The 14,625-nt window shown below is 44.3% G+C and overlaps 1 protein-coding gene across 9 annotated transcripts in view; it reads left to right on the top strand.

Moving 5' to 3' along the window:
• Positions 1-14,625, top strand: part of GRAMD1B (GRAM domain containing 1B) — a 216,095-nt gene that overhangs the window by 181,016 nt on the left and 20,454 nt on the right. For all 9 annotated transcript variants that reach the window (XM_082200951.1, XM_082200950.1, XM_082200953.1 and 6 more), the window contains 6 exons: positions 2,428-2,512; positions 10,047-10,150; positions 10,269-10,364; positions 11,670-11,750; positions 12,997-13,112; positions 14,032-14,191. In XM_082200951.1, the coding sequence (XP_082057077.1) occupies positions 2,428-2,512; positions 10,047-10,150; positions 10,269-10,364; positions 11,670-11,750; positions 12,997-13,112; positions 14,032-14,191 (642 nt within the window). The remainder of the gene's footprint in view (positions 1-2,427; positions 2,513-10,046; positions 10,151-10,268; positions 10,365-11,669; positions 11,751-12,996; positions 13,113-14,031; positions 14,192-14,625) is intronic.

The raw sequence follows: 14,625 nt of genomic DNA, 5'->3' as shown, positions 1-14,625 counted from the left end.
CAGAAATTTTTGTAATGCGTGAGAAGGTGTGTAGCCAGCTGGAATTCCTGTTCCTACAGGATTCCTATGTAACTTTATCAAAAATAAGAGAGATGCAGCAGGAATAATTCAATTCATGTCCCTTGTACATTCTTCCCAACAAAAGAACAGTCAGGATACAAAAACAATTACAGATTGCTTTTGAACTTCCAGCAGCAGCAGCCCAGTTTTGAGCAAATGAGCTATTTTTCTTTTTCTTTTTTTTGAAACCAGTCATTGTCCTGTAACTATTCATGACTGCTTCTTGGGTCTGTTAATCCATTCACAATCGTGCATTTCCTCGTGGCTGAACCAGAACTGATCTGGGCTACCCCTAGCCATAAAAATGGTTTCTTCATTGGATTGATAGTGAGGATACATCTGGTCCCACCAAGACTCAAGCTGTTAGATTTCAGCTCTAGTTACACCAGCCTGAATTGCCACCAATGTTGTGGATGTCCCTTCAAGTTTTCAGTTTTTGAGCATGTGTTTGTACAGTGGTGCCTCGCAAGATGAAATTAATTCATTCCGCAAGTCTCTTCGTCTTGCGAGTTTTTTGTCTTGCGAAGCATGGTTTCCCATAGGAATGCATTGAAAATCAATTAATGCGTTCCTATGGAGACTGCCTTCAGACCAGGTCCGGGGACAGTCTGTCCCCGGACCTCTTCTGAAGGCAGGCCGGGGGGAGAACGGCAAGCTCCGGGGACAGAGGTGAAGGGGCAGCGCTCCTTTGCCTCTTTCCTCGAACCTCTTCTGTAGGCAGGCGGGGGGAGAACGGCTTTTCTTCCCACCGCCAGCCTTCAGAAGGCTGTTCTGAAGGCTGGGGGCGGGAAGAAAAGCCCTTCTCCCCCCACCGGACTTCAAAAGAGCTGTGGGAAGTCCGGCGGGGGGCCAAGGGATTCCCTCACCGCCGCCCGCCATTAGAAGCGCTCGGGGAAAGCAGCGCGCTTCGCTGCTTTTCCCGAGCGCTTCTAATGGCGGGCGGCTGGGAGGGAATCCCTTGGACCCCCGCCGGACTTCAAAAGAGCTTCGGGAAGTCCGGCGGGGGGCCAAGGGATTCCCTTGAAGTCCGGCTGTCCCGGAGATTTCCCTATGGGCTTTCGTCTTGCGAAGCAAGCCCATAGGGAAATTCGTTTTGCGAAGCGCCTCCAAAACGGAAAACCCTTTCGTCTAGCGGGTTTTCCGTCTTGCGAGGCATTCGTCTTGCGGGGTACCACTGTATATACTATATACAGCCGTACCTTGGTTGTTGAACGGAATCCGTTCCGAAACTCCGTTCGACTTCCAAAAACATTTGACAATCAAGGCATGGATTCTGATTGGCTGCAGGAGCTTCCTGCATGCAATTGGAAGCCACGTCGGATGTTCAGCTTCCAAAGAACTTCCGCAAACTTGAACACTCACTTCCGGGTTTGCGGCATTCAGGAGCCAAAACAGACGAGTACCAAGGCGTTCAGCATCCAAGGTACAACTGTATGTGGGTTGCCCAGCTTCCATTTCCCCAGAACATTCCAGATTAAGCTATCCATTTGCCATGATTCTAGTGTGACTACTTATTTATTTGATGGGAAATCCTATCCTATAATGTCGCCTTACTCCATAACTTAAGACTCCATCAATTCAAAATTTGTCTCCTCAGGATGCTATAAATGGGAACGTCCTGTCACATTTTCCATTATTTTATCCCTTATTTTATTATCCCTCCTTAACATGAAGTTTTATAGAACACCTATTGTGACTCTTGGTTCAAAATAAAACCTGTGGCCACAACTATATCCATTTATCATATGAATACTGTCCAGTGTTCCACCCACAGATCTGATTAAATAAATCGCCTTGATAATATAAAGTAAGCCTAGGGCAAGACTATTATCTCCCCCACACCTTCTGCTGCCCTGTCCTCCTCTCTTGCCTTCTTGGTCCATGCCAAAACAAACAAATTTTGAACCCTCGATAAAATAGCATAAGGTTGTCCTGATTAAATGTCAAAAAACAGTACCTTCATTTTTAATTGTTGCGTGAAAAATGTGGATTCCTTTGATTAAAATGTTTGGGAGGCTTTTGATGCAGACTATGTCCTACTCTCTCCTATGGTGTTGGGACTCTGTTGTGATCCAGACACAATGGAAAATCCCCCTTTTCTTCTTATACTCCTACAAGTTGTCACTCTCTCCCATATCTCCTGTTGTTCCCCACCATTATCAGCCCTCTCCCAGCTAGCTTTCTTCTTCCCTCCTTCCTTTCTGCAGCGTTTTGTAGTGGGATAATATCTTCCTTCACCACCCACTGCCTCCCCCAACACTTAGTTAGAGATGTTAATGTATCCTTTTATAGTGTACCTTTCTTGCCGCTTTCCCTCTGATCTTCTTTACCTCCCTTTCTTTCTAATGAACTCTCCGCCGTTCGCAGGTGCTGAGCCCAACCTACAAGCAGCGGAACGAAGACTTCAGGAAACTCTTCAAGCAGCTCCCCGACTCAGAGCGCCTCATAGTTGGTGAGTCCCCCCTCAAGTATTTCCCTCCGTTGGTGAGAGCAGAGGTTTCGGTCGTGTTGTAAATGTCAGCCTTTCTAAGTCAGGATGCAGAAAGTTTCATCCTTGGCAAAGGTTAAGTATCTCTGAAAGAAAGAGAGGCCAGACCCTGGGTACCTTTTTCCCTTGTAGTAGAAGTTAAGACTTTTGGGGACATCACTGAACTTGGTACTCGTTTTCCTACCTGTCTGACTAATTGTAGTCCTTGGAATATATCTGGCATCAGTTTCATGGTGGTTCGGGGGCAGATGGTATGGAAGCCAACAGGTATTGAAGAAAGTAGCTATTCAAGTTTTAAAATTCGTCCTTTGCGCTCTTTTCACTATACTTTGGGTAGCTTTCTGTTGAACAAGTTATCTGCACCTACAGAGATGTTAGGAAGGGCAATTATTAGCAACTGTAAGAAACAGTCTATCTTAAATCGCTTGAAAACCTTGTAGTGTCATTTTTCTTATCTAGATTTCAGTTGGGTTGGTTATCGAACATTTGGTGGTTACTACTGCAGCAGAGATGAAAACAAAACCTAGTATAATTTTTCCTATATGATTGAATTTTCTATATGGCAATCTGTTTTTCAATAATTGAAGATGGGAACTATCATAATGGAGAAGTGTATTTGCATCAGAAGGCTTTCTATGTGCAGATCCTCTTAGTCAACATGTAATAAATAATATAATATCTCAGATCTTTTAATTCTGAGGCAGAGATAATAACTATCAGCAAGTAGTAGTGAAAATTAAGTACTTCTTGTATTCATGGATTGATATTTTCTCTTGTGGGACCATTTTTCTTTTCAACTTGTTTTATTCCTTGCTATGGACCTACAAAGTGTCTCTCCCTCACAAGGGACAATCTTGATACATTACTGCAAATACAGAAGAGTTTGTGAAATTTCCAAAAAATCATGCTAGATGTACCCAATTCCCTTTTTAAAGAATCATTGCAGAATTGCTGTGCATCCCAACAGTCAATAAATTAATAAGGAACCCAGGGGCATTCAGAGTAGATGGTGTCTGATAAGTGCTCCTTGTATTTAATTATTTTGATTGTCATTTCACCAAAAAAAATCAGGCTTGAAAGTGATAATGGACAGGGAGATAAACCTGTTTGCAGAAGTACTGGTGATCAAAAGAAACTGGGTTGAAAAGTGATCAGAACTGGAAACTGAATTAAAGGAATTTAATGTGAAAGTAAAAGAACAGAAATCAGCTAAGATGAAAGTGTCCTAAATAATCTTGGTTATGTAAGGATCTGCTTCCAAAATGTTTTAATTTGTGGATTTGAATGTGACTCGCATATGACTGATTATTGCTGTCATCACCCGATTGTTCACAAAGACAGATGCAATAGTAAATATATTGCAGCATTTTAAGGACTTGAATCAGTGATCTTTTCACTCGAAGAAGAAGCTTACATCCTGGGTAATGGGAAAGAAACGATAGAAATTAAGTAGATAACTTCATAGTTGATAACTATTAGACAGATTGTGTGTGGGGACGCATGCCGTAATAGAGGGTTATCTTTTGTTCCTACTCTGAAACATGATCCAGAACAAACAAGAGTAGATCTTTATCAATTTATTAGTATTCTTAGGACCCAAACCCGATGGAAAAGTCCCCTTTCCTTGTGCTTCTCTGATAAGTCTCCCATATCTCCTGCCGTTTCCCACCACCATAAGTGCTCTCCAAACTAGCTTTCCTCTTTCATTCTTTCCTGTTTACACATTTAGCAACTGCGTGAATAACTTTTAAAAAGGAAATAACAGCCATGGAAGCGTAATTTGAATCAAGAGCCTGGTGTGAGGATTGGGGGGGGGGCTTTAATCCATTGTCCCATTGGAGCTAATCCAAATGATTATTAATACATTTATATACACCATTTCTCCATGGAACTCAAGGTAGCACAGATGGTTCTCTCCCCTCCCCATTTTCTCCTTACAACAATCCTGTGAGGTAGGCCAGTGACTGGCCCAAGGTCACCCAGTGATCTTCATGACCAAATGGGGATTTGAACCCTGCTCTCCCAGCATCTCTAACTTTGCTGGCTCTCATGCTGGATTGAGGCACCTGCTAGTTGCTTCAGGAGAAAAGTTTCCAGTCACACTAATAGTGTCTTGTCCAGTTTGGCCTTTAGGTCGAACACACCATATTTTGAAAGCATAGAAGAAGACTTTGAGCCTTGAGCCAACCCTTTGAGGATGAGGTCATCTTTTGTTCCACTAGGTCAGGACCTGTTTATCCTGCCATCCAACTATTTCAGGAATTAGTTTTCAAAGTTCTTGAGGAAATGGAACAGAACCCTCCCCAGGGTAGGGAACAACAAGATGGTTTTGAAAGGGATATCTTACATTAGGACAGGGGTCAGCAACCCTTTTCAGCCATGGGCCAGTCCACCGTCCCTCAGACCACGTGGTGGGCCAGACTATATTTTGAAAAAAATAATAAAAATGAACGAATTCCTATGCCCCACAAATAACCCAGAGATGCATTTTAAGTAAAAGGACACATTCTACTCATGTAAAAACACCAGGCAGGCCCCACAAATAACCCAGAGATCCATTTTAAATAAAAGGACACATTCTAGTCATGCAAAAACATGCTGATTCCTGGACTGTCCATGGGCTGGATTGAGAAGGCGGTTGGGCCGCATCCGGCCCACAGGCCTTAGGTTGCCTACCCCTGCATTAGGATCTATCTAGGAGGCTGGTTAGGGTTGGATTAGTATAAGTATGGATAGTAGTAACTGCAAGGTAGAACAACCAAGAGCACTTTTGCTGCCTCCGTTGGACACCAAACAAGATGAATTGAACAGAAATTAGAGCTTTTCTTTGAGAAAGGAGAACAGTGGGATAGGTAGTACTGAATACCAGGTTTTGAATAACATCTCTTCCCAGGAACTTCTATTTTCTGAGTTGCCTCGTACAAGAACGTTCTACCCTCACCAGGAAGAGCCTTTGTTTCAGTCAATAACTTCACATTAGAGCCATTCATCCTGATGTGTGGGCCTTTTGATTTAAGTCATTACATCTCAAGCAAAGAGTATTTATAGGCTTCTGGAGACTTCATTGAGAAGTTACAGTTGGTTAACTGAATGGAAGGAAATGTTGTATTCAAGTCTATTGGCATTGGAGTCTTCTACACAAGTATTCTACAAAGGGATACACCGTGTCTGTGTATTGCACTTCTTTATAACCCTTGCTGAAATACTTTTGACCAAGTATTACTTTAATCAGCTAACACACAAATACACACATTCTCTCTCTATTTTCTTTTGGTAGGTGAGCAATGTCAACATGGGATTTTGCACGGCCCTTAGATGGCAGAATTTAAGCATACATTTGCATCATTCACATTTTATTAGGATCAGCCACCACAAGCTCTCGCGAAGATTTAACATGCCAGGGGAACAGAGTGCATACTCTCTAACCAGTGAATGAAAACTATGAATTCACACCCCGTAATTCCCACAATCATTACATACGAATAAATCAAAATTTCATTTCTGCATGATCTTGTTATGTAGTGACAACATAATTTGGGGCATGTTTACAATATTGGGTGATGGTGGGGACAATTCTAAACATGTTGATTTCAAATTTGAAAGTATATTTCTAATGAAGGAAGGTTAATTTCCTGTTTTAATGAAGAAAAAGTGATGCAGACTAACACCCATCTTTGAAAGCCCAATGGAATCATGCAGTCATAGAACTATGGAGTTGGAAGGGACCCCAGTGGCAATCTAGTCCAGCCCCTGCAATGCAGGAATTAGAACTAAAGACCCCCAGACAGCTTGGACAGGCAGCCAGATAATTCAAAAGGCACAAGCTCCCTTTGTTCTCTCTCTTCCACCAATCCCGTGCAAACGTCCCTGTTTACTTGCCCTGTTCACACTCCTGATCGTGATAAGAATACACTGCTTCTGTTATGACAGTTTCCCATCCCATTCTCAAATGCACTCCTTTTGGCGCTTGCTTAAAACATTTTTGTTTTGCCAAGCCTACCCAGAAGTACAGAACGTTTGTGTGTGTTTTGATTTTAGTTATTATTTGAATGTCTTAAATAACTGCGCATAACTGTCTTTACTGATAGTTTTATTCTTTTTATAAACTTGCTTTGAGGTTGTTTCTACAATATATAAATTTAATGGGGAAAATATATAAAAATAATGTATAAAAATAATTTATCATACCGGCAGTTTTTATGTATCAGAAGGAAATAATGCTTACAGCTCATATTTTAATTCTAAGGCAGAGGTGCAAAGTCAGTAATTTGTTCATCATGATCTATTTGGAATGTACTGTATAGTAAGAACAGTACAAGAGAAGGTTTTTTTTAAAAAAAACTTCTCTACCTCATTTTGAGCATTTTTTCTTGGGGTGTGCTGTTTTCTTTTATCTGTTGCTGGCTTCATTACTCAGGAGGCCTGCACCTCATTCCTGATATCTTTTAGGGTCATCCATAAAGTACACCCCACATCAAGAGGAATAAGGCAGAGGAGCAAAATAATGAAAGAGGAGGTACAGTGGTACCTTGGTTCCCGAACAGCTTAGTTGTTGAACAAATTGGCCGCAAACCTGGAAGTAAGTGTTCTGGTTTGTGAAGGTTTTTAGTAAGCCAAATGTCGGATGTGGCTTTCGCAGCTTCCAGTTGAGGGCAGGAAGCTCCTGCAGCTGACCGGAAGCCGCGCCTTGGTTTTCTAACAGTTCCAGGAGTCGAAAGGACTTCCGGAACAGATTAAGTTCGACAACCAAGGTACCACTGTATAGACCATTGAGAGGAGGGTGCAAAGTGTGGCTGGGTAATATTTTTGAAAGGCAATGTGTTTCATCTCTCTCTCTCCCCCCCCCCCCCATTAAGCAGCATCCCCAGATATACAGTTGTACCTCAGGTTACATACGCTTCAGGTTACAGACCCAGAAATAGTACCTCGGGTTAAGAACTTTGCTTCAGGATGAGAACAGAAATGGCGTGGTGGCAGCGGGAGGCCCCATTAGCTAAAGTGGTACCTCAGGTTAAGAATAATTTCAGGTTAAGAACATACCTCCATAATAATAATAATAATAATAATAATAATAATAATAATAATAATAATTTATTATTTATACCCCGCCCATCTGGCTGGGTTTCCCCAGCCACTCTGGGTGGCTTCCAACTGAATATTAAAAACAGTACAGCATCAAACATTAAAAACTTCCCTAAAGAGGGCTGCCTTCAGATGACTTTTAAAAGTAAAATAGTTGTTTATTGCTTTGACATCAGCTGGGAGGGCGCTCCACAGGGCAGGCGCCACTACCGAGAAGGCCCTCTGCCTGGTTCCCTGTAACCTTACTTCTCGCAATGAGGGAACCGCCAGAAGGCCCTTGGTGCTGGATCTCAGTGTCCGGGCTGAACGATGGGGGTGGAGACGCTCCTTCAGGTATACTGGACCGAGGCCGTTTAGGGCTTTAAAGGTCAGCACCAACACTTTGAATTGTGCTTGGAAACGTACTGGGAGCCAATGCAGATCTCTCAGAACCGGTGTTATGTGGTCCCGGCGGCCACTCCCAGTCACCAGTCTAGCTGCCGCATTCTGGATTAATTGCAGTTTCCGGGTCACCTTCAAAGGTAGCCCCACGTAGAGTGCATTGCAGTAGTCCAAGCGGGAGATAACTAGAGCACGCACCACTCTGGCAAGACAGTCCGCGGGCAGGTAGGGTCTTAGCCTGTGTACCAGGTGGAGCTGGTAGACAGCTGCCCTGGACACAGAATTAACCTGTGCCTCCATGGACAGCTGTGAGTCCAAAATGACTAACAGGCTGCGCACCTGGTCCTTCAGGGGCACCCCATTCAGGACCAGGGAATCCCCCACACCCGCCCGCCCCCTGTCCCCCAAAAACAGTACTTCTGTCTTGTCCGGATTCAACCTCAATCTGTTAGCCGCCATCCATCCTCCAACAGCCTCCAGGCACCCACACAGGACCTTCACCGCCTTCACTGGTTCTGATTTAAAGGAGAGGTAGAGCTGGGTGTCATCTGCATACTGATGAACACCCAGCCCAAACCCCCTGATGATCTCTCCCAGCGGCTTCATATAGATATTAAAAAGCATGGGGGATAGGACGGAACCCTGAGGCATCCCACAAGTGAGAGCCCAGGGGTCTGAACACTCATCCCCCACCACCACTTTCTGGACACGGCCCAGGAGAAAGGAGCGGAACCACCGCATAACAGTGCCCCCAGCTCCAAGCCCCTCTAGACGGTCCAGAAGGATGTTATGGTCAATGGTGTCAAAGGCCGCTGAGAGATCCAGCAGAACTAGGAAACAGCTCTCACCTTTGTCCCTAGCCCGCCGGAGATCATCAACCAGCGCGACCAAGGCAGTTTCAGTCCCATGGTGAGGCCTGAATCCCGATTGGAAGGGATCCAAATGGTCCGCATCCTCCAGGCGTGCTTGGAGTTGTCTGGCAACCACCCGCTCAATCACCTTGCCCAAGAATGGTAAATTTGAGACTGGGTGATAGTTGGCCAAATTGGCTGGGTCTAAAGATGTTTTTTTAAGAAGCAGTTTAATGACCGCCTCTTTCAGCAGGTCTGGGAAGGCTCCCTCACCGAGGGAAGCATTCACCACCCCGCAGAGCCCATCGCCCAGCCCTTCCCGGCTCACTTTTATCAGCCAGGATGGGCAAGGATCAAGGAGACAGGTGGTCGGTTTCACTTGTCCAAGCAGCCTGTCCACATCCTCAGAGGTAACAGATTGGAATTGATCCCATGTAACAGGACTAGACAGAACTCTAGCACTCTCCCACCCTGGCCCTGCTCCCACGGTGCAGGAGATATTGGGGTCCGTACCAGGCCCCGGTCGGTGGTGCAGGTGGTTCCGATAGATTGCGAACCACCTGAAAAAGTCTCCTGCTGCTGTTTTCTGCAGATGCAATGGAGGCGGTGAAGAAGGCCCTCTTTGCCGTCGCCATGGCCACTTGGTAGGCTCGACGTTGAGCTCTAGCCCGTGTCCGGTCTGATTCAGAATGAGTTTTCCACCACCGGCACTCTAGCCGTCTCAACGATTGTTTCATTACCCTCAGCTCCAGGGAAAACCATGGGGCTGTCCGGGCTCCATGCAATCAGAGAGGGGTCTTCGGAGCCAGACAGTCAATAGCCCTGGTTAACTCTGCATGAATGAATTAAGTTCTTAACCCGAGGAACCACTGTACTCATTTTTCACTTTATTCTGACAAATCTCCCAGGCGCCTTTCCTTTCAATGGCTTCCCTTCACTATTTATCACATTTATTAGTCACCCCATGCCCAGGAGGATCCCCTGGGCAGCAAACAGTTGAAACAATTTAAAAACACAAGTCCAATAAAGCGGATGAGTTTTCATGCTGCCATTATTTAAACTGTAGCCTTGCTGGCTGTGCTGTGCTTATTTTATACCATGTGTGACTCCCAGCTGTTTTTAGATTCCTAAGAAATATGCATTGTTTCTGTTGGTGATGGCAACACCCTCTTACCTCTCTGCAGATTACTCCTGTGCACTTCAAAGAGACATTCTCCTGCAGGGCCGACTCTACCTCTCTGAAAACTGGATATGCTTCTATAGCAACATTTTCCGCTGGGAAACACTGGTGGGTGCCTTCCTTAGCCCCTCTACCAACGGGCTTATTTCAGGACCATTCTGAAAACACTGCACTCAGTCGGTTTGCTAACACTTTCCTTCATCTCCTTTATTTTGTTTTTGCACAGTTGACTGTCCGTTTGAAGGACATCTGCTCTATGACCAAGGAAAAAACTGCACGGCTCATTCCTAACGCTATCCAAGTTTGCACTGACACTGAAAAGGTGCGTGCCGGAATCCTCAGTTCTTGACGCATCCGAAGAATCGAATGCAGAGGGCTCTGCTGGTAGACAGGGAACCTGCTCTGAACTCTTGAGTTGAGACAGACAAGAGTTGGCCCCAGGAATTGACTGACACGGTGCAGAATTCCTTGGGGTGCATTTGACAGCTGCAAAAAGAAAATTTACTAGTAATAGGAGCATAACGGTAGCCTGGTGGATCAGGTCAATGGCCCATTTAGTCCAGCATCCTGTTCTCAGTTTGGAGTGAGACAGTAAAGTTTAAGGATGCTTCCATTTGAGGCCTTATGTCACAAATGGGTCATTCAGACCCAGTTGTCCTGTATATACATTTGGCACATTCACTTTCTCTCATTCCTGGTTTCTCAGTTCAGGCTGGCATTTTTGAGACAATGACAAAGTGTGGGTGCTAAGAAAATCACATGTTCTTAAGTGGCACCAATTCCACAGTAAAGCTCCCATCTGGAAGAGAGTTGAAAGTGCCAGGGTATTTATATTTGTCTTGTTGTTCCTTGAACCAAGCAAGTTTTTGCAGAGTTTTGAGACAATGCAAAGCACTGCAGGATGTGTTTACTGTAGGTAAATTTGGGGTGTATTATATACAAACAATGAGCAGTGATCCTTCACTCAGTTCTACAAAAACCATCTAGGCTCATTTGCCCCTATGAAGCCTTTAGCAAGTTCCCCTTGGACCCAATTCTTGGTCCTTGAAATGGCGACTGAGAGTGCAGTCCTACAACCATGTACCTGGGAGTAAGTCCCATTGAATTCAGTGGGCTATATGTCTGAGTAGACATGTATAAGAATGCGCCTGTGCCTTTGCTCATTCTCCATCACTTGTTCCTCTCTTACTGTTGACATTTCAATTGTCGATTCCTTGGGTAGAGGCTTGTTTCTCTTGCTGATAAAAACTCTCAAAAGTTTCACTTATGGCGCTGAATACCTTAATCATAATTTAATGATGTGTGCTGAGGGTGGTGTATCACAGGCTGTCGGTTTGGCAGAAACAGTTAAATGCAGAGGTCAACAGGTGAAAAGAACACTTGGACCAGCTCTGTGACATGCATACTGTTCCCTGGACCACCCTAGCTGTGGAAAAATAAATTCAAGGCTATGAAACGGATAGTGTAACAAAGGGGTGTTATGTAAGTAGCTTACTGAGTCTAAGTTGCATAAGTAATGCATTTGCTCGTTTTGCCTTACTACCACCAAGCTTCTCAGTTCTCATATAATTTGATCGGAAAATAGCAAGCTCTCTGCTTCACTTTGCCAAATCTCTGTTCTCCACAGCACTTTTTCACTTCCTTCGGCGCCCGAGACAGGACATACATGATGATGTTCAGGCTCTGGCAGAATGCCCTCCTTGAAAAGGTAAATGGAGATGTGGGGACGCTCCTCACATAGATATGAATCTGTTTATTTATATGAAAGGTACAAACTCTTCCCTTTTGCAATACTTTGTCAAAGAAGCTGACAAACAGTAAAACACACATACTATAACGGAAAAGCAATTAGAACAGTACAGGTAAAAAGGACACTCTAACCACACGTCAGCATTCTGAACGTGAGGTACCACAGCAGAAAAGGCCCCAATATTTTGAGTTTACAATTTTTGAGTGCTCCAAATACTGTGTCTTAGTGATGCTTACAGCACTCTTATAAAGTTCACCCGTATTGCCGGGTGTGATGTATGAGAGGCGGTAAGTTGATTAAGAGAACCCATTGATGATAATTGAACTGGGTACATCCTTGCTCATGGCTCTTTGGTTTTTTAAAAAAATAAAAAGGCTACACTGCACACATCTGAGCTTTGCTTTGTCCTGGACTATGAGCTTTGTCAAGCCTCCCCAGAAGTTCATCTTGTTCAGGAAGAATGCACCAGGTTTTTATTTTTTAACAAATGGTTTCTTGTTATCACCCTCTTTACACAATCTCGCCTTTCCTAGCCTCATGGTTTACAAACCACAAGTTTCTTTCTGAATTCCAACATTGGTTAGAAATTTTAAGGCCCTGTTTTGATGATGTGATTATGACATGCCTGCCTGCGCACATACCAACAGCTGTTTGGCTTGGCTTTCAAGGACGTCTTTCTCTTTTCCATCTCCCTTTTTTAGGGCTACCAGTGCATTTGACCCTTTCACATATTAACTTTTGAGAATCCAGCTCTTCGTGTACAAGGCTTCTATTGTTTCAGTCTAAAAGCCTCAAGGGAAATATATATACATGCATATATGCATAGATAGCTACCAGAGACTGTAGCCTGCTTCAGATCACTTTTTCTTTAAAGTATTGTTGGTGACGTGCAGTTGGTTTGTTTTTTTAAATAAACTCAAATCATGATGTTATTGACAATGGCTACCTATTCTACATTTGTCAACATAGGAATTCTCTGCACTGTGGCTTCCAAACGAAGGCATTGGTCGCAAGAGCCTTGCATGATTTTCACATGTGATGACACATACAGTTTTTTGTTGGTGCATTTAGTACAGATCTTGTGGTGGAAAAAATAGGTAGATGTCATAATTAGGTTTGGAGCCATAAGCAAGCGTAGTTCGTCTGCTTGGGTTTTGTCACCTTCCTATGGAGAGGTCCCAATCCACAGTGTTTCTCTCCACAGCCCCTGTGTCCAAAGGAGCTCTGGCACTTTGTGCATCAGTGTTATGGTAGTGAACTAGGGCTGACGAGCGATGATGAAGACTACGTGCCTCCTGACGATGATTTCAACACGATGGGGTACGTTGAGCTAAAGCGTGCGGAAACGTGTCAAACAAACTTTAGCGCACAAGGGTCAGAAGCTGGATCTGCCTCAGGCACTTGCGTGGGCCAGGAATGCTGGATCAGGCCAGGGTGGGAAATATGCTTCATTTCCTTCTGACCTTACTATGTGCAATTTGCCACCCCCACCATGTATGCCTGTAACTTCATGTATCTGAGGAAGTAGATGGTAGTCCCCAAAAACGTGTTCCATAATGCATCTGTTAGTCCTTAAGATCATGGAATCATAGGATTGTAGGGTTGGAAGACATCATCTTCCCCAACCCCCTCCAGTGCAGAGATCACAGCTAAATAATCCTTGACAGATGGCCATCCAGCCTCTCTTTAAAAACCTCCAATGAAGTAGAGTCCCCACCTTCCAAGGTAGTCCAGTCCACTGTCAAACACATCTTGCAGTCAGAAAGTTATTATCTCCTTTCTTGTAATGTGAATCCTTTGCTTCAGATCCTACCCTCTGGAGCAGCGGGGGGGGGGGGGAAGCTTGCTCCATCTTCCACGTGACAGCCCTTCAGATATTTGAAGACGGCTATCATATCACCTCTCAGTCTTCTCTTCCCCGGGCTAAACGTGCCCAACTCCCCCAGCCGTTCCTCATAAGGCTCGGTTTCCAAACCCTTGATCATCCCGGTCGCCCTCCTCGACGAACATTTCAGCCTGGAAATGTCCTCCTTAAACTGTGGTGCCCAGAACTGGACATGGCACTCCAGGTGGGGACAATGATGTCACAAGGTTTCTTTCTTGTCCTGGCTGCAACAGACTGCCTGAGCTCCCCTACGGGATTTTTTTTACTCCTTTGGTTTCACTCTCCGGTGCTTTTAGCAGCTGACTGATGTGAGGGCTGGCGAAATTCAACGTTCGTTTCTGCTTGTTCTTTTAGCTACTGTGAAGAGATCCCTGTGGAAGAAATTGAGGTGAACGACAGCTCCTCGAAAAGCAGCATGGAGGCCAAACTGGAGGCGAGCCCTCAGTTTCCTAAGAAGTCTGTCACCAATAGTAGCACATTGACACCAACAGGAAGCAGCGAAGCTCCAGTCCCAGTAGGCATTTTTTCCTCTTGCAGAGTTGCATCTTTGATCTGACCCAATGCATTGGTAGGCAGGGGACTGCTATTTAACATAGCTTCCCCAAATTAATTTTTGTCTTTCAATATTGGTTTTTAGCTTCTAAATGCAGGGAAAGCAGTAACCGCCATGGTTCTCTTCCCTAAATAGAGAAGGAATCTGGATTGTAATTAACCTAAATATTCAAGTTCCCAATGGATTTGGGTTGGGACACTGATGGTGGCTCTCTTGTAATCAACCTGGTGTGTGTATTTTGTTTTTAAAGCTGTAGATGGTTTTCTTTGTAGATAGTCCTTAATTGGTTTATAGTGGTGGATTTGTTTTTTTTAAGTGTATTTACTTTTTAAGCATCGGTCTTACTATCTTCCACATACAAGTTCTGCAGCTGGGCAGATCGCCACTCTCATTCT

This window comes from Podarcis vaucheri (genome assembly GCF_965113315.1).
Source record: "Podarcis vaucheri genome assembly, chromosome: 15".
NCBI lineage: Eukaryota > Metazoa > Chordata > Lepidosauria > Squamata > Lacertidae > Podarcis > Podarcis vaucheri.
This window is presented reverse-complemented; position numbering and strand designations above follow the sequence as displayed.